This window comes from Macaca nemestrina, chromosome 7 (genome assembly GCF_043159975.1).
Source record: "Macaca nemestrina isolate mMacNem1 chromosome 7, mMacNem.hap1, whole genome shotgun sequence".
NCBI lineage: Eukaryota > Metazoa > Chordata > Mammalia > Primates > Cercopithecidae > Macaca > Macaca nemestrina.
The window spans coordinates 136,324,793-136,345,983 of NC_092131.1; the positions used below are offsets into that span (position 1 = coordinate 136,324,793).

General features: G+C 38.0%; 1 protein-coding gene across 11 annotated transcripts in view; it reads left to right on the top strand.

Moving 5' to 3' along the window:
- LOC105488348 (DENN domain containing 4A) overlaps positions 1-21,191 on the top strand; it is a 130,555-nt gene that overhangs the window by 101,909 nt on the left and 7,455 nt on the right. For all 11 annotated transcript variants that reach the window (XM_071101188.1, XM_011752352.3, XM_011752342.3 and 8 more), the window contains 6 exons: positions 10,174-10,363; positions 14,923-15,017; positions 16,960-17,135; positions 17,224-17,370; positions 19,023-19,221; positions 19,441-19,695. In XM_071101188.1, the coding sequence (XP_070957289.1) occupies positions 10,174-10,363; positions 14,923-15,017; positions 16,960-17,135; positions 17,224-17,370; positions 19,023-19,221; positions 19,441-19,695 (1,062 nt within the window). The remainder of the gene's footprint in view (positions 1-10,173; positions 10,364-14,922; positions 15,018-16,959; positions 17,136-17,223; positions 17,371-19,022; positions 19,222-19,440; positions 19,696-21,191) is intronic.

The window sequence follows — 21,191 nt, forward strand, 5'->3', positions numbered from 1 at the left end:
TTCTAGGCCAACCAGGGCAGCATAGCAAGACTCTGTCTCTCAAAAATATTGATTATAAGAAACAGTTCATCAGGAAGACACAATAATTATCCATGTATATTCACTAAATCACAGAGCCTCAAAACAATGACACAATAATTGGTAGAATTAAGGGGAGTTCTAAATCTTAGTAGGACATTTAAAAACTCTCAATTGATAGAAGAACTAACAAAAATTGGTCAAGACAAATCTCAACAACACCATCAGCTACCTTTATATAATTGACATTTATAGAATATACACTCAACAACTACAGAACACACATTCTTTTCAAGTGTTTACAGTACAGTCATCAAGATAAACTATGTTTGGCTTTTAAAAAACCTCAGTCAATTGAAAAGGATCCAAATCAAAGTGCATTGTAGAGTTACAGAACATTACCGAGGGATTTTAAAGGAGATTTAAATAAATGGAAAGACATTCCTTGTTCATGGAATTGAAGACTCGGTATTGTTTAACTGCAACCCTCCCTACATTGGCGTCTAAATATGTATCAAAATTGCCCCTATCAAGATTCCAGCAGGATTTTGTAGAATTCAACAAGTTGATCCTAAAATTAATATAGAAAATAGAAGGACCCAGAATAGCCAAAACAATTTGGAAAAAGAAAAAGTTGGGGGACTCACAATTCCCTATTTCAAAATTTACTACAAAGCTACAGTTACCAAGACAGTGTGCTGCTAGGATAAACAGAGATGAATAGATGAGAGAATAAAATTTAGACTCCAGAAATAAACTCTTATGTTTATGGTCATTTAAATTTCAATAAAGATGCCAAGGCAATTCAATGGGGAAATGATAGTTTTTGTCAAAAAATGGTGCTGAGATAATTGGATATCTGCATGCAAATACAGTCAGCCTTCTGTATCTGCAAGTTCTGCCTCCATGGATTAAACCAACCACAGATTGAAAATATTAAAAATAAATACAAATAATATAGTATAATTATTTACATAGCGTTTACATTGTATTAGGTATTATAAGTAATCTAGAGATGATTTAACGTTTACAGGAGGATGTGCATAAGTTATATGCAAATACCAACCCCCTGTGGATACTGAGGGATGACTGTAGGTGAATGTAGACACTCAACTTATATTCAGCCATTAACACAAAATGGATAAGATGTCTAAATGTAAGAGCTAGCACACTATAAAAATTGTGGGCCAGCGGTGGCTCACGCTTGTAATCCCAGCACTTTGGGAGGCCGAGGCGGGCGAATCACAAGGTCAGGAAATCAAGACCATCCTGGCTAACACAGTGAAACCCCATCTCTACTAAAAATACAAAAAATTAGCCGGGCGTGGTGGCAGGCGCCTGTAGTCCCAGCTATTTGGGAGAGTGAGGCAGGAGAATGGCGTGAACCCAGGAGGCAGAGATTGCAGTGAGCTGAGATTGCACCATTGCACTCCAGCCTGGGCGACAGAGTGAGACTCGTCTCAAAAAAAAAAAAAAAAAAAATTGTGGGCCAGGCGTGGTGGCTCATGCCTGTAATCTCAGAACTTTGGGAGGCTGAGGCGGGCAGATCGCCTGAGGTCAGGAGTTTGAGACCAGCGTGGCTAACATGGTGAAACCCCTGTTTCTACTAAAAATACAAAAAATTAGCCAGGCATGGTGGTACGTTCCTATAATCCCAGCTACTCAGGAGGCTGAGGTAGGACAATCGCTTGAACCCAGGAGGTGGAGGTTGTGGTAAGGTGGGATCGCACCATTGCACGCCAGCTTGGGCAACAAGAGCAAAACTCTGTCTCAAAAAAAAAAAAAGAAAATACAGGAAGAAAATCTTTTAAGACCTTAAATTAAGCCAAGAATTCTTAGGTATGATACCAGAAACAGTCTATAAAAGGAAAAATTGATAGGTTAGGCATTACCAAAATTCAAGACTTGTGCTCCAAAAATGAAAATGTAAGAAAATGAAAAGCCACAGACTGGGGAAAAGATACGCAAATTCTGTATTTAGTAAATGACTTGAATCCATAATATACAAACAACTCTCACAGCTCAATAATAAGATAAACAACCCAAGTAAAAAGTAGTTCTAAATAGATATTTCACCAAAGAAGAGATACGAATGGCTGAAAATCACATGAAACATGCTCAACATAATTAGTTATTAGGCATTAATTGTATTCGAAGCCACAGTGAAATCCCATTTCACACTCACTAGAAGAATGGCTGTAATCCAAAAGATGACAAGTGGAGGGGATGTGAAGAAATGGGAACCCTCATACTTCTTTGGTGGGAATGTTAAATGGTACAGCCCCTTTGGAAAACAATCTGGCAGCTTCTTTAAAAGCTAAGCATTAATTTAACATATGACCCAGCAGTTTCACTCTAAATAATCTACCCAAGAGAAATGAAAACGTAGTCTACACACAGATTTTATGTGAATATTCATAACATTGCTCATAAAAGCCAAAAAATGGAAACAACCCAAATTTCCATCAACTGGAAAATAGGTAAAATGTGTTATACAGTGGAATATAATTGAGCAATACAAAAGAATGAAATACTGATAATATGCCTTAAAAAATTGATGAACTAGCCAGGCCCGGTGGCTCACGCCTGTAATCCCAGCACTTTGGGAGACCGAGGCGGGCAGATCATGAGGTCGGGAGATTGAGACCCCGGTGAAACCCCGTCTCTACTAAACATACAAAAAATTAGCCAGGCGTGGTGGCAGGCACCTGTAGTCCCAGCTACTCGGGAGGCTGAGGCAGGAGAATGGCGTGTACCTGGGAGGCAGAGCTTGCAGTGAGCCGAGATCGCGCCGCTGCACTCCAGCCTGGGCGACAGAGCGAGACTCCATCTCAAAAAGAAAAAAAAAAAATTGATGAACCTCAAATTCATCAAATTTGAGGTGATGAATTAAGCCAGATTTTAAAAGACCAAATATTGTATGAATCCATTGATATGAAATGTCCAGAAGAGGCAAATCTTGCCTGGTGTTAGGAAGGCAATGGAGATAAACTGTAAATGGGTATGAGATATCTTACTGGGGTGGTAAAAATTTTCTAAAATTAGAAACGTTCTAAAACTTGGTAAATTTACTACAAAGATTATTGAATTGTAGACTTAATATGAGTGAATGTTATGACATGAAAATTAAGCCCCAATAAGGTTTCTTTTTAAATCAAGCATATTTTCTGACCACAGTAGAATTCATTACAAATCACTAAGAATAAGTAAGAGATCAAGAAAAACCTGAACACACTTCCAAATAGTTTGAATCAAAGATAAAATCATAAAGGAAATTAGAATAATGTTTGAGTGGAATGAACAAAAATATATCAAAATTTGTCAGATACAACTAAGAGGTGCTTAGAGTTTAACTTATAGCTTTAAATGCTGTAGTTAGAAGTGATTTAAAATTAATGATTTATGGTTCTACCTTAAGAAACTAGAAAAAAAGAACAAAGTAAGCTCAAAGTAAGTAGGAAGAAGGAAGTAATAAAGATGGAGCAGAAATCAGTAAAACTGAAAAGATGGAAAGAGTAAGAATATCAATAAAACCAAAAGCTGATTCTTTAAAAACAACAACAAAATTGACACACTGCTGGCTAGACTGATCTAGAAAAAGAGAACACAATCACTAATGTCAGAAAGATCCCACCTAAAGATGAAAATAAATAATATTTTTTAAAGCCTAGGATAGGCATGTCTCATTTATTGTGCTTGCTTTACTGCACTGCACAGATGTCATGCTTTTTACAAATTGAAGGTTCGTGGCAACCCTGTGTTGAGCAAGTCAATTGGTATCATTTTCCAATAGCATGTGGTTACTTCATGTCTCTGTGTCACATTTCGATAATTCTTGCAGTATTTCAAACTTTTTCATTATTATATCTGTTATGGTGACTTGTGATCAATGATCCTTGATGTTATTGTAATAGTTTTGAGACACCATGAACTGTTCCCGTATAAGATGGTAAACTTAATCGATAAATGTTGTGTGATTTCTGACTGTCCACCAAATGGCCATTCTCCTGACTCTCTCCCTCTCCTCAGGCCTTCCTATTCCTTGAGACACAACAATATTGAAATTAAGCCAATTAATAACCCTACAGTGGCCTCTAAGTGTTCACATGAAAGGAAGAGTCACACATTTTTCACTGTAAATCAAAAGTTAGAAATGATGAAGCTTAGTGAGGAAGACATGTCAAAAGCCAAGTAAGGCCGAAAGTGAGGTCTTCTGCACCAAACAGCCAAGTTGTGAATGCACAGGGAAAGTTCTTGAAGGAAATTAAAAGTGACATGAGTGATAAGACAGCAAAACAGTGTTACTGCCCAAAAGGAGAAAGTTTGAGTGGTCTGGATAGATCAAATCAGCCACAATATTCCCTTAAGATAAAACCTAATCCAGAGCAAGGCCCTAACTCTTCAATTCTATGAAGGCTGAGGAAGCTGCAGAAGAAAAGTTTGAAGCCAGCAGAGGTTGGCTCATGAGGTTTAAAGAAAGAAGCTGTCTCTGTAACATAAAAGTGCAGGATGAAGCAAGGGCTAATATAGAAGATGTAGCTAATTATCCACAAGATCTATGTAAGGTCACTGATGAAGGTGGCTACACTAAACAACAGATTTCCAGTGCAGATGAAACAGCCCTGTATTGGAAGAAGATGTCCATCTAGAACTTTGATGGCAAGAGAGGAAAAGTCAGTGCCTGGCTTCCAGGCTTCAAAGGACAGGCTGACTCTTGTTAGGGAGTAGTGTAGCTGGCGATGTTAAATTAAGGCAATGCTCATCTACCATTCTGAAAATCCTAGAATTTGCTAAAGGTACTCTGCCTGTGCTCTGTAAATGGAACAGAAAACCTGGATGACAGCACATCTGTTTACAGCATGGTTTACTGAATGTTTTAAACCCATTGTTGAGCCCTACTGCTCAGAAAAAAAAATATTTATTTCAAAATATTACTGTTCATTGACAATGCATCTAGTCACGCAAGAGCTCCAATAGAAAAGCAGTCACCAGGTGCAGTGGCTCATGCCTGTAATTCCAGCGCTTTGGAAGGCTGAGACAGGCGGATCCCTTGAGCTCAGAAATTTGAGACCAGCCTGGGCAACATGGCAAAACCCTGTCTCTACAAAAAATTAGCCAGTGTGGTGGCACACGCCTGTGGTCCCAGCTACTCAGGAAGCAGAGGTGGGAGAATCGCTTGAATCTGGGAGGCGGAGGTTGCACTGGGCCGAGATCGCTGTCTGTACTCCAGCCTGACTGACAGAACTGAACCCCCATCTTCAAAAAAAACCAAAATGTCAAGGAGTCAAGTTGAATGATGAAAAAAGAAATGTCAAGATTATTTATTTTTTTCATGCTAGTATTCATTCTGCAGCCCATGGATCAAGGAGTCAATTTTACTTTTAACTTAGTATTTAAGAAATACACTTCATAAAGTTATAGCCACAATAAGGTAGTGATTCCTGTGATGGATCTGGGCAAAATAAATTGAAAACCTTCTGGAAAGGATTCTCTTCTAGATGCCATTAATGGCATTCATAATTCATAGGAGGAGATCAAAATAGCAACATTACTGGAGTTTGGAAGAAATAGATTCCAATTCTCAAGGATGATTTTGAGGAGTTCAAGACTTCAGTGGAGGAATTATGCAGATATGGTGAAAATAGCAAAACCCTAGAATTAGAAGTGGACCCTTGAAGATGTGACTTAATTGCTGCAATCACATAATAAAACTTGAAGGGATGAGGGGTTGCTTCTTATGAATGAGCAAAGAAAGTTGTCAAACAGTATCACATGCTACAGAGAAATCTTTCTTGAAGAGTCAATGCAGCAAACTTCATTATTGTCCTCTTTTTTACCACAGCCACTCAACCTTCAGCAGCCACCACCCTATTCAGTCACCAGCCATTAACATCCAGGCAAAACCCTCAACCAGCAAAAAGATTACCACTTGCTGAAGGTTCACATGATTGTTAGCAATTTTTAGTAATAAGGTATTTTTAAGTTTATGGCATTTTTTAGACATAATGTTGTTGTATAGTAGGCTTCAGTGTAGTGTGAACAACTTTTATATGCACTGGGAAATAAGTTTGTGGTTTGCTTTACTGTGACATTTGCTTTGTTGAGTTGGTCTGGAACTGAGCCTGGCATACCTCCAAGGTATGTCTGTACAGTGCCTTCATTGAAGACACTAAATAAATGGTTATTGTTGCTATACTCAATGAAATTCAGTCTCATTAATTTTTCTGCATATAAAGAATTTAATGTCTCTCAATGTAAAATTCTTTTTTATAATTTCAAACATGCATAATCTGTTTTTTAATTAGAAAAATTCAACTATTTGACTTATTTTTTATACTAAGTAATTCTTTTATGCATAAACAGCAACAAGACCTCTGGTTCAGGATGTTAAAATACACATCTGTATTCCCTCCTCCTCAAAATCCCATTAAAGTGACAGAAAAATAGATATAATAAATCCATCAAAGCAGTGAAAGAAGAAAAGTATGCCATCAGGAGATGAAAAATTTTCATACCTTAAAATGAGAAAGCAGATGAAACTGGATTGATAGAAATGCCTGAATACAGAAAGTATAGCCTCCAAAGTAGTAATAAGAGAGATCAGCTACCAAGATGAGAAGTGTTCTTGTGAATGAAGCCCAGGTGAGCAGGCAGAAGTATAAAATTACACAGCCAGGTAATTAAATTAAAAGACTACTTAAGGAATAGTTTGGCTAGGCATTGTTTTTCCTCTTACAGGAGTAGTTGTGAAAATGAAATACTCCAGTTCACAAAGGCATGAAATCTTTAAGTACTAAGAGTGAAGGAGAGATACCAAGGACAGGTATTGAGATAGGAAAGAAAGTAGGGTTAAAAGTAATTCCAAAATTTCATTATTAGCCCAGATTTTTTTTTAAGGAAGCCCCACTCTACTTAAAATATACTGAAGTATCCACCAACCAAAGTAAAACCTTCCTTTGTTTGGTTGCCCTGTACATTCTCTTCCAATTCCCCATCCAAGCACTCTAAAGGGTGACCTGCTTGCAGACATGCGCACATTGAGCTCTGTCATTCAAGAGAGTCTGAGTTCAAGACCAGCCTGGGTAACATGGCAAAACCCCACCTCTAGAAAATAAAAAATTAGCCAGGTGTGGTGGTGCATGCCTGTGGTCCCAGCTACTTGGGAGGCTGAGGTGGGAAGATTGCTTGAGCTCTGGAGGTGGAGGTTGCAGTGAGCCGTGATTGTGCCGCTGTCCTCCAGCCTGAATGACAGAGCAAAACCCTACCTCAAAAAAAAAAAAAAGTTTAATGTTATAAAATTAAAAGATGAAATAGAAGAAAACTTAGTTAACTTGATAAGAGTATCAAAAAACTATAGTAAACACCATCCCTAACAGTGAAATGTCATAAATATTTCTTTTAAAGTCAGAATCAGGCCAGGCATGGTGGCTCACACCTGTAATCCCAGCACTTTGGGAGGCCGAGGTGGGCGAATCACGAGGTCAGGAGATTGAGACCATTCTGGCTAATACGGTGAAACCCCATCTCTACTAAAAATACAAAAAGTTAGCTGGGTGTGGTGGCATGCGCCTGTAGTCCCAGCTATCCAGGAGGCTGAGGCAGGAGAATCACTTGAACCTGGGAGGTGGAGGACAGAAGTTGCATTCAGCTGAGATGACGCCACTGCACTCCAGCCTGGGTGACAGAGCTAGACTCTGTCTCAAAATAATAATAATAAAATAATAAAGTCAGGATCAAGGGAAGGAAGCATGCTAAACACCTGTGCCAGCCACCCAACAGCATTCTGGATTCTAACAGTACCAGAAGGCAAGGAAAAGAAGTGAGAGATAAAGGCCAGGCATGGTGGCTCATGCTTGTAATCCCAGCACTTTGGGAGGCCGAGGCAGGCATATCACTTGAGTCTAGGAGTTCAAGACCAGCCTGAACAACATGGTGAAATGCTGTCTCTGCTAAAAAAAAACAAAAAATTAGCCAGGCATGGTGGTGTGCACCTGTAGTGCCAGCTACTTGGAAGGCTGAGGTGGGAGGGTCACCTAAGCCTGAGAAGTCCAGCCTGGGTGACATAGTGAAACTGTCTGAAAACAAAAAATGATAGATAAAAATGTTGTAAAATAATTTAATAAAACTTGATATTCTCATAAATGAGGTTATCTACCACTGAAAAAACTGTTTGAACTGGTAAGGTGACTAGAAACAACATAAACATTTGTAAAACAACTTTCCTAGATATGACAGTGGCCAGTTAGAAAAGTAATGGAAAAATATGAGCTAATTCACTAGAACACAAACATGAAATGTCTAGAAGTAAACATAACATCAAGTATATAATACCTACATGAATAAAACTATAATACTTTACTGAAGGACATAATTTACTGATGGATTCAGTCTTGTAAAGGTATCAGTTCTAACCAAATTAGTCAGGGTAGTCTAATTTAAAAATACAAGAAAAAAAAAGCAAACCAAATACCTGGTGACTAAATAATACAAATCATAATTAGCTGCTTTAAAATTGATAGAGAAGATACATGAGAATAATCAAGAAAATTTTGAAAAAGAAAAGTATGAGACCAGGTGCTGTGGCTCACGCCTGTAATCCCAGCACTTTGGGAGGCCGAGGCGGGCAGATCACTTAAGGTCAGGAATTCAAAACCAGCCTGGCCAACATGGTAAAACCCCCCATCTCTACACATACAAAAATTAGCTGGGCCTGGTGGTGGGCACCTGTAATCCCAGCTATTCGGGAGGCTGAGGCACAAGAATCGCTTTAACCCAGGAGGCGGAGGTTGCGCTGAGCCGAGATCATGCCACTGTACTCCAGCCTGGGCTTCAGACCGAAATTCTGTCTTTGAAAAAAAAAGATAAGAGACTGCGCTCTAAAATACCAAAACGAACAAAACTAATGCTAAAACTATAAAACAGTTTGCTAATCAATGCAAAACAGATAAATGGACTAGTGGAATGGAGAAAAGTCCAGAAATAAAACTGTCTATGTACATAGAAGTTTGGGGTATGAAAAAATAGCATTTAACATCAGTGGGAAATGAGACTATTAAGTAAATGTGTTGGTACACTTAGCTATCCACTTGAGGAAAAGATTCCTGCCCTTCACTGAACAACAACAAAAATAATAATCCTAGATGGATTAGATATTTAAGTGCAAAATTTTAAAAAGACTTTTTTTCTCGTTTAGGAGGGGAGAAATACTTCATTAGCAAGATACAGACCTTGGAACCCATAAAGGATGAAAATATTTTACTACATAAAAATGTTAAAGCCCGGCCAGGCATGGCGGCTCAGGCCTGTAATCCCAGTACTTTGGGAGGCCAAGGCAGGTGGATCACTTGAGGTCGGAAGTGAAGACTAGCCTGGCCAGCATGGTGAAACCCTGTCTCTACCAACAGTACAAAAATTAGCCAGGCACGGTTGCACGCACCTGTAATGCCAGCCACTGGGAGCACTCCTCCCAGACAGGAGGATTGCTTGAGCCTGGGAGACAGAGGCTGCAGTGAGCTGAGATTGCCTACTGTACTCCAGCCTGGACAGCAGAGTGGACCCTGTCTCAAAAAAAAAAATTTTACCCTATCTGATTAAAAATAACAACAATGTGCACACACATGACTAGAAAAGTAGGTTGTATTACCTGAGTGGTAGAATTACAGGTATTAAATTTTTTTCATATAAAAATCTACAGCTACCAAATTTTCTCATTATTTTTAATATAACCAGAAAAAAATTAACTTTTTAACTTCAGTGTTCTCAAAAATGAAAAGTAGAAATATAGATATCTTTGAAACTTGGGTTATTGTGGAAAAGAATAAAACGTAATTCTAGTGGTTTCATATTTGGGTGATACCTTGTCAGAGAGGAAAATTATCAATAAATGGAGATTAAAAGTCAACAAGGTTTACCTTACTAACTAGTATATACTTCACTGTAACCAAAAAATGATTTCTTAAAAATTGAACTGCAGCACATTTGTCCAAATGAGCATGCCTTTATAAAATTGGTTGTTTTTTTCTCTAGATGTTGTAATATTAGTTCAGCTGATCATCTGGGTAGTTAGGTGATAAGTATTTTTTCTGCCTTAGAAGTGACTTTTTAATTAACTACCTTTAAATGTATGAGAAATTAAGCTTATAATTATGTCCTTAGGATCAAAGTTCTGATCGTACCAGTCTTTCTTCAGTGGGAGCCCAGGATTCTGAATCTACCTCTTTAACAGATGAAGATGTCTGCCATGAGTTGGACGGAGCTACCTCCTCTCAAGAGACCATTGCTACTTCAGGGACTAAGAGAATTGATCTCAGCCGAATAAGCCTGGAAAGTTCTGCATCCTTGGAAGGTTTGTCCAAACAGTTCTGTCATGCTGCATTTGATTTGTAGTTTCATTTGAATTGTGACACTTTCACTTTTTTTATGATTTAGTGTTGTTTTTTAATTTTGTAAACAATTTGTATAGTTCCAAAGTCGAAACAATAAAACCAAGGCGCTTTCACAAAAGTGTAACTTTCATCCCCACTCCCACATCTTGTTTTCTCCCTATCCGTAGAAACAACCATTTTTATTCATTTTTGGTTTATCCTTCCATTGTTGCTTTTTTAAAAATATAGGTATAGGTATATATATATATATATTTTTTTTTTTCTTATTACTTCCCTGTCTTCTTACTCAAAGGTAACATACTGTCAATACTTTCCTACCCCTTGCTTTTGTCACTTAATATACTCTGAAGATCATTCCATATCATCACATAGCAATGTCCCCCATTCATTTTTTCAGCTATATAGTACAAAATTATAGTTATACATCATGTGTGGATGTATCATAATTTATTGTAGCCATTTCCCTATTAATGGACATTAAGTTTCCAGTTTTTCTAATGCTATAATGCATATATGTTATATTTTTACCAGTGTGTCTTTGGAAGATACTTCAGAATTCTTCCTTGAAGTGATATTGCCAAGTTCCCTTCCTCAGGCTATTTTGCATTCCCACTGCCAGTATATGAGAATACCTATTTCCCCACAGCCTTGTCAACAAAATACGTTGGCACACTTGGATTTTTACCATCTGATAGGTGAGGAATGTATTTCAGTTTAGTTTTCATTTCTATTTCTCTTATAAATGAAGTTGAGAATCTGTTTAAGGACCATTTGCATTTCTTTTTCTGTGGACTGTCCTTTGCCTACATTTTAATTGTTGGTCCTTTTTTAAATGTTTTTAGTAGCTTTTTTATATTAGGGAGTTAATCCTTTGTTGCTTATGTAAGTTGCAAGTAGTTTATCTAAGTTTGTTTTTTTGGGGTGTTTTTTTTTTTTTTTTTTTTTTTGCCATATGTAAGTTTTAAATTGTATGTCATCAAATGTATCAGTCTTTCCCCTTATTGCTTCTGGATTGTGAGTTGATAGAAAGGTTTTTCTTTCCTTAAGATGTAAAAGAATCCACCAGTGTTTTCTTCTGATACTTAACCTGGTTTCCTTCTTAATATTTTCTGGGGCCTGCAGACTTTTTCTGTAAAGCATTATGTAGTAAATATTTTAGGTTTTGCAGGCCACATACACCTCTGTCACATATTCTTTTTTGGTTTTTTTCTTTAACAACTTTTTTAAATGTAAAAGACACTCTTAGCTCAGGGCCATATAAATATGGATTTTACCTCTGTTTTAGATATTTGATCCATATGAAAGTTATCCTGGTTAACGGCATGAAGAATGGATGTAATAGAATATTTGTTTTTCACTTGTATCTTTGCTCTTTTAAAAAGCTTTTATTATGGAAATTTTCAAACATACGCAAAAGTATAAAGAATAGCATAATGAACCCCCATGTATCCATCACCCAACTTCAATAATTATCAACAAATAACCAATCTTACTTTATCTGTTCCTCTTTCTCCTCTGCTGCCAACATTTTCTCCTTCCTCAATGAGTTATTTCAAGCAAATCTCAGACAATGTGTAATTTTATTCATAAACACTTCAGTATGTATCTCTAAAGTAAAAGACTTTTATGTTATCTATAACATAATGTGTCCTTTTTTTTTTTTTAAAGATAGGGTCTCACTCTGTTGCTCAGGCTGGAGTGCAGTGGCACAGTCATGGCTTACTGCAACTGTTATCTCCCATGCTCAAGCCTCAGCATCCCAAGTAGCTGGGACTACAGGCGTGCACCAGCACACCCGGCTATTTTTTTGTAGAGACGGGATCTCACTATGTTGCACAGGCTGGTCTCAAATTCCTGGGCTCAAGTTATCCTCCCACATTGGCCTCCCAAAGTGCTGGGATTACAGGCGTGAGCCACCACACTCAGCTATCCTTTTATGAATGTAAATACATTTCACAAGTTCAGCACACCTGAGTAACCAGCGCTCAGCTCAAGAAACAACACTCATAGCATCTAGAACCCTCTCTCATGCCCATGTCTAGTCACTTCTTTCTTTACAGGTAAACATTAACTTCTAACACCATAGATTAACTTGGCTAGTTTTGAACATTTTATGGGCTCATATAGGATGTCTCTTTTATGAAGTGTTTTGTTTTTTGAAAACATAATCATAATACCATCATACTTTTAAGTGATATTTATCATATATGTCAAATATTTAGTTTCAAATTTTCATGGTTATAAAGCTCATTTTATAGATGCTTTGTTCACATTGGGATCCATACAGGGTCAGCACTTGCATTTGGCTGATATGTCTATTAACTCTTTTTTGTCTTTACTCCCCTTCCTTTCCTTCTTTTTTCCCCCCTTGCTGTATATTTATGAAGAAATTAGGTGATTAGGCCCACTCCCTTCTTTTTTAACATACAAGAACAGTTCATTGTCTAAGCAAATACCACTAAACTTACGGCCTGATTCATGTTTATTAAAATGAATATTCTATACTGTAGATTAGTTAGATACAAAAGGTAGGCTGCTCAAATAAATGATTGTATTAGTCAAGGCTAATAGAAGGTTTTGGGAAGCAATTTTGAACTAACTGTAGCAGAGGGATTACAGAAGGTTTGGGAAGAAGCATCAAGGGAAGAACTGCATTTACCACCAGTGCTAAGCATCTTAAAGGACAGCGTGAGATTTCAGCTTGCTGTCTGCCTCTCTAGGCTGTCTCTACATGGTAGGGAGTAGGACCAGTGGTAGTTCTTGACCTTTTGGGTTTTTTTCTTCCTTGTTATTTATTTGCTGAAGCAATCAAGTCTTTAGTTTGGATCATGCTGATTGCATCCCAGTGGTGGTGTTTACCATGTTTTCCCATCCCCTTTTATTTCTTGTGGACTTGTAGTTTACACCATTAATTTTTTTGACCTTTGTTTATGATGTATTTTGAGACAATCTCACTCTATCACTCAGGCTGGAGTGCAGTGGCGCAGTTGTAGCTCACTGCAGCTTCCACCTCCTGGGATCAGGTGATCCTCCCACCTCAGCTTCCCAGGTAGCTGGGACTACAGGCACACAGTAACATACCTGGCTACTTTTTTTGTATTTTTTGAAGACATGGGGTTTTCACCATGTTGCCTAGGCTGGTCTCAAACTCCTGATCCACCTGCCTCAGCCTCACAAAGTGCTGGGATTATAGGCGTGGGCCACCATGCCTGGCCTTTTGATCTTTATCTTTATAAAAATACCAGTCCTCGGCTGGGCACGGTGGCGCACACCTGTAATCCCAGCACTTTGGGAGGCCGAGGTGGGCAGATCATAAGGTCAAGAGATCGAGACCATCCTGGCCAATATGGTGAAACCCCATCTCTACTAAAAATACAAAAAATTAGCTGGGTGTGGTGGCGTGCACCTGTAGTCCCAGCTACTTGGGAGGCTGAGGCAGGAGAATCGCTTGAACCCAGGAGGCGGAGGTTGCAGTGAGCCAAGATCACGCCACTGCAGTCCAGCCTGGTAACAGTGAGATTCTGTCTCCAAAAAAAAAAAAAAAAAAAAAAAAACCATTCATAAAATGTAGAAATGACAGAGAAAAAATTGTGTTGAGAGGATATAACATAGATTACCTCCAGTTTTACTGACAAGATACAATCACTGTCGACAACTGATTTGACCACAAAACTTCCCTTACTTTTTCATTGTTATTGTTTTAATATTTGCTAATATCCTATTGTTCTTAAGAATACAATTGGGAATTATTCTCTAGTATTTAAGAGCAAAGAGCAAGATTCACCATTTTTTTTTTTTTTTGGAGTCAGGATCTCATTCTGCTGCTCACACTCTCGTCGTAACCTCAAATTTCTGGACTCAAGCAATCTTCCTACCTCAATCTCCCAAGTAGCTGTGAATATAAGCACACACCACCACCTCCAGTTAGTTCTTTATTTTTATTTTTTGTAGGGACAAGGTCTCACTATGTTGCCAAGGCTGGTCTCAAATTCCTGGCCTGAAGCAATCCTCCCACTTTAGCCTCCCAGTGCACTGGAATTACACAGGCATGAGCCACCATGTTCAGCTATTCTAGTTCTTAAAAGACCCTTACAAGGAGAGAATTGCCACTAAGTCTTTTCATGATTTGAAATAAAAATGAGCTATTTTATACTTTTTAGACCTTGGAACTAAATACTTTCCTGTATGTTAAACATGAAAAAATAGAAACAGCACAATAGTAATTACTAATGACTAGAATGCTTTGTATTCTGTACACGGAGTGCTTAATAAGTCAGTGATGAGTGAACACACCTCAGATGTGGGGATGAGCAGAATTAGAGCACATTTCCTTAGGTTTGTGCTCAAAAGTTCATGCCTTGAAAAAATCTTGTTCATTTTTTGTTTTTCCTAATTACTTTTAATATTTTGACTAGAATAGGTTAACGTTTTATCTGAGAACTTATGGAAATGAAAGATTCTTACATCTTTTCTCATTAGTTTTAATGGTTTCTGTTCTTTGTTTTTCACTAATGAACAGGATCCCTGTCGAAGTTTGCCTTACCTGGGAAATCAGAAGTGACATCTTCCTTCACCGCGAGTAATACAAATATCTTCCAGAACTATGCAATGGAGGTACACTTTTGTGCAAAAGAGAATCTTCATATACTGCTTTATAAAGTTCACATTTCTTAAGTATTGGTGATCCCAGGTAGAGTAATAGAAGCTAAATACATAGGCTGGGTGCAGTGGCTCACACCTGTAATCCCAGCACTTTGGGAGGCCAACATGGGTGCATCACCTGGGGTCAGGAGTTCAACGCCAGCCTGGACAATATGGTGAAACCACGTCTCTACTAAAAATACAAAAATTACCCAGGCATGGTGGTGCGTGCCTGTAATTCCAGCTATTCAGGAGGCTGAGGCAGGAGAATTACTTAAACCTGGGAGGCAGAGATTGCAGTGAGCTGAGATCGTGTCATTGCGCCCCAGCCTGGGCGACAGAGCAAGACTCCCATCTCAAAAAAAAAGAAAAAATAATAAGTTAAATATGTAGCACCTGAAATTTCAGAATGTGAATTGCATCTGAGTAAAGTAAAAATTTGGCTTTTGGATATCCAGTATTTCAGATTATTGAAGTCATACTAATTTATTTCTATTAGGACAGATCTATGCTTACTTTAAGTTTTATCAACCTACAGATGCATTTTAATTTTCAGTGTTAGTATTTGGATTTTTTTCATGAATGTTCTCTTTGAGTGTTTATTTCACATAATAACACAATCAGTTTTGCTATGCAAGCATACTTTTTTGGTGAATATACAGGGAGTAGTTTTGGCATTATGTTGTCAACTTCTTCCACCAGGTTTTTCATTCTTTGTGTCAAGTTTGATGTAGATCTCTGCTGGGTATGTGTTTATATCCCACATTCTTACAATGAAAAAGTTAAACTTTTTCACTTTAAAACTTCCCTATTTTTTCTGTAAAAATTGCTTCCAAATACATTTGCGAGTATGGTTGCTATTTTATGTTAATTTGCATAAATCTGGAAAATAAATTTGCATACAGCCAAAACATAGATGATGAACACTAACTTTACAAAGCTTCTGGAGGCTTTGAAAATTTCTATATTTTATTAACATAATGACAGCATTTATAGTCATCTATAGCAATGCTTATTAAACTGTCTTTGTAAAAGACCAGGGTTGTTTTCATTTTGTTTAATTTCTAATCTGTCATAGCTAATGTTCTTAGAAAATACATTGATTACACACTTAGATGTTACTGCAATATCACAGTACTTTAAAAAGTTTATAGGCCAGGCGCGGTGGCTCAAGCCTGTAATCCCAGCACTTTGGGAGGCCGAGACGGGCGGATCACGAGGTCAGGAGATCGAGACCATCCTGGCTAACACGGTGAAACCCCGTCTCTACTTAAAAAAAAAGATACAAAAAACTAGCCGGGCGAGGTGGCGGGCGCCTGTAGTCCCAACTACTCGGGAGGCTGAGGCAGGAGAATGGCGTAAACCCGGGAGGCAGAGCTTGCAGTGAGCTGAGATCTGGTCACTGCACTCCAGTCTGGGCGACAGAGTGAGACTCCGTCTCAAAAAAAAAAAAAAAAAAAAAAAAAAAAGTTTATAAATCCTCCTCTCAATTTCTTATTTATCTCATCACAATCCGGTAAGTGTTTGTAGACCAGCACTGGTCTAGCAACCATGCTTTGAGTAACACTGATTTGTAATATGTAATTACAAATGCCTGTTTGGGGTATTAACAAATTAGTGATTGAGTTTACTTTTCCATTAATAAAACCACAGCAAATTTTACTCTGATTTGTAATGAAAAAAATCCTCACTTAAAAGCAAAAAAAGCCTCCCTTTCAGGCAAAAATTCTAGGATAAATTTAGCGGAAATAAAGACGATTATAGTATATAATACCCTGATGTAATCGAGTGTTTGTGTATAGCATCTGAATCCTTCTGAGTTTTGATTTTCCAATGGATTTATGACTTGAAATGGTTTTTAATTCATAATCTGAATTAACCAGCTTTCTTTATAAAGTGCTGTCTTCTCCCATAGGTTCTCATCTCAAGTTGCTCTCGGTGTAGAACTTGTGATTGTCTTGTCCATGATGAGGAAATCATGGCTGGCTGGACAGCAGATGATTCAAATCTCAATACTACATGCCCATTCTGTGGCAATATCTTCTTACCCTTTCTGAATATAGAAATAAGAGATTTAAGACGACCTGGAAGGTAATGATATTTTTTTTCCTTCATGTTTAAGGATCATGTTCCCTATAATATCTCTTTTCTCAAAAAGTTCCTTTGATTCACATTACAGATACTTTCTAAAGTCAAGCCCATCAACAGAAAATATCCACTTTCCATCCTCCATTTCAAGTCAGATGAGGCAGTCTTGCATTTCAACATCAGCCTCTGGTCTTGACACATCTGCTGTCTCTGTTCAAGGGAATTTTGATCTAAATAGGTAATTATGATTATGTGGAACTATATTTTGACAACATATATTTACACATATTTTAGAAGTATGACAGAAAAATTAGTTGACCATTTCCAGGTTTAAATTTCTATGAATAATAGATTCCTAATCTTAAATTCTTACTCTTAAAACAGTGTTAAAATTCTCTAATCACATAAATGTTTAAATATGTAGTTATATATTATGCTTTATTAATCTCCAGAGTTTAAGCTGTATGTATATATGATAATGTTTACTAGTATTTTAAAGTAAAAAAAATACGTAGAACACTTGAAGTTTATAATGACCATCATGTTCTTGTCTCTGTCTCTTTAGGAATTAAGTCAATACTACTACTTTTTAATATTTTCTACCTAGGAATATTTAATAATCTAGAACACATTTGGAGCTGATATAGGAGCTGTGAAGTTGAACTAAAATTTATATAGTAAGCCTAATATAAGTAAATCTACACTTAAAACTGATGCAGAAATCAATTCCATTTTACATAAGTGCCAAATAAGCCATATATAGCTGGACAGATAAAGCCATATTGGTAGCTGCATGTGCCAAAAAATGCCTGTATAGTACTGGCAGGCTAATGTGACCCGTTTGATCTTGATTACTTAAGCAGTAAAACCAAAAATCTGTTTGTGCACCTTCTTTCATCATAGATCTATTGTAGCCCTTATCTTTTTCTTCTTCTGGTTTGTGACTCCTGAAGGAATATGTGCCTATTTTCTCTGCTTTCTATCCCCATGGTCTAGTGTGCTTTCTGCTGTATAGAAGTCTACTAAAGGCTTTGAATAAATAAATGAATCTTAAATACTTAAAGTTGACTTGATAAAAAAGGAAATTTATCATGACTATACTACTTAAAAATATATCCTATTTCCCAGCTGAAGCCTGAATAGCATTTCCTTTCATTCATGTTGCCATGTCTAGCTCTGATTCTTTTTTTTTTTTTTGAGACAGAGTCTCACCCTGTTACCCAGACTGGAGTACAGTGGTGCAATCTTGGCTCACTGCAACCTCTGCCTCCCAGGTTTAAATAATGTTTCTGCCTTGGCCTCCCAAGTAGCTGGGATTACAGGCACCCGCCATCACACCTGGCTAATTTTTCTATATTTAGTAGAGACAGCGTTTCACCATGTTGGCCAAGCCGCTCTCGAACTCCTGAGCTCAGGCAATCCACCCACCTCAGCCTCCCAAAGTGCTGGCATTACAGGCGTGAGCCACCTCATCCGACTGTCTAGCTCTGATTCTAAACAGAAGAACAGGGCCGGGTGTGGTAGCCCACCCTTGTAATCCCAGCACTTTGGGAGGCTGAGGTGGGCAGATGGCTTGAGCCCAGGAGTTCAAGACCAGCTTGGACAACATGGCGAAACCCCATCTCTACTAAAAATACAAAAATTAGCCAGGCATGGTGGCATGCGCTTATAGTCCCAGCCACTCGGGAGGCTGAGGTGGGAGGATCACTTGAGCCCAGGAGACAGAGGTTGCAGTTAGCCAAGATCACACCACTGCAGTCCAGCCTGGGTGACAGAGCAAGACCCTGTCTAAAAAAAGAGAGAGAGAGAGAGAGAGAGAACATGATCCTTGTCGACAAAGTAAAGTAAATCTAGACACTGATATGCTTTTTTCTTTTTTCAATGCCCAAGCAAATCTAAACTGCAGGAAAATTTTTGTGCCCGAAGTATTCAGATCCCTGCTAATAGATCAAAAACAGCTATGTCAAAATGTCCGATATTTCCAATGGCCAGGAGTATTAGTACTTCTGGCCCCTTGGATAAGGAAGATACTGGAAGACAGAAGCTCATTTCTACAGGCAGCCTGCCAGCTACTTTACAAGGAGCTACAGTATGTATTTTGTTGTATTTTTATTTGGAAATTGATCACTTACATATGATTTTGTTCCCCTTGTCCTAAGTAGTCTTATTAGCTTTATTATTGCCAAGAAGAGTCTCTTATCCAATGATACAATTATATTACTTTTCTACTCATATGGGAATCATTGAATTTTTTAATGGCTTAGTATTATTTTGCATTTGCCATTTATGGTTTTTATTTATTCAACAGGATTCTTTAGGTTTAGAATGGCAGCTTCCAAGTCCCGATCCTGTCACTGTTCCATATCTTAGTCCTTTAGTGGTATGGAAGGAACTTGAAAGCTTATTGGAAAATGAAGGTGATCATGCAATAACGGTGGCAGACTTTGTGGACCATCATCCAATTGTTTTTTGGAACCTCGTATGGTATTTCAGACGTCTTGACTTGCCGAGTAACTTACCTGGATTGATTCTTTCTTCTGAGCACTGTAACAAGTATTCAAAGGTATGAGACTAAAAATTAAAAGGCAATGAATGCTTCTGTCACCACTGTAATGTTTGCATATTCCTAATGATTAAAAAGTAAGGTTTGTTTTTATGCTGAATTTCTTTTATTTTATTTTTTGAGACGGAGTCTCTTTTTCACCAGGCTGGAGGGCAGTGGCACTATCTCGGCTCACTGCAACCTCCAGCTCCAGGATTCAAGCAATTCTTCTGCCTCAGCCTCCCAAGTAGCTGGGATTTACAGGCATGCGCCACCATGCCCAGCTAATTTTTGTATTTTTAGTAGAGACGGGGTTTCACCATGTTGGCCAGGATGGTCTCAATCTCTTGACCTCATGATCCACCTACCTCGGCTTCCCAAAGTGTTGGGATTACAGCCGTGAGCCACCACGCCCAGCCTATGCTAAATATTTTTAATAGCCATCTGGATCATTAGATAAATAGAATTGTTTTAGTTGCATTTACAAATAATATTTTCTTCTTACAGGCTGGCAATAAGAGTTTTTTGTTTTTGTTTTTGTTTTTGTTTGCCTTCTAAAATTTACATTAAACGTACTTGAATTTTTGCTATTGCTTCAAGAATAAACTGGAACTGACTCTTAGGAGGCAGATTTGTGAGTTAAGCCCATTTGCATCTTGTATTTCCTTCAAAACAGGCTTTTTTTTTTTTTTTTTTTTTTGACACAAGGTGTCGCCCTGTCACCCAGACTGGAGTGCAGTGGTGTGGTCATGGCTCACTGTGACCTCTAACCCCTGGGCTCAAGTGACCCTTGTTTGTCAGCCTCCCAAAGTGCTGGGGTTATAGGCAGGAGCCACTGTGTCCAGCCCAAGCCTAACACTTTTTTAGGAGGATATCTGTACAGCAGTCCCTCCTTATTCACAGTTTTCCTTTCTGAGGTTTCAGTTACCCATGGTAACTGTGGTCTCAAAATATTAAATGGAAACTTTCAGAAAGAAACACTTCATAAGTTTTAAATTGCATGCTGTTCTGAGTAGCATGATGAAATCTGGTGCTGTCCCATCTGGGATGTGAATCATCCCTTTGTTCAGTGTATCCACGCTGTGTATGCCACCTGCCTGTTAATCATTGAGTAGCCATCTCTGTTAGCAGATCGACTGTGATGGTATCACAGCGCTTGTGTTCATGTAACTCCTATTTTACTTAATGGCCCCAAAGCACAAAGCAGTGATGCTGGCATATTGTTTTAATTGTTCTATTTTATTATTATTTATTGTTTATTTCTTATTGTGCCTCATTTATAAATTAAATGTAAGTATAAATATCATAAGTATGTATGTATAGGGAAATACAGTATATATAGGGTTCAGTACTATCTGCAGTTATAGGTATCCATTGGGGGTCTTGGAATATAGCCCCTGAGGATAAAGGGGGACTGTTGAAATTCATATTGCAATCATGTGCTACCACTCTTGTCATTCCTTTACCCTGATGTTTTTGTTTAACATTTAGGCAATTTGTTTGTTATATGTTCATTT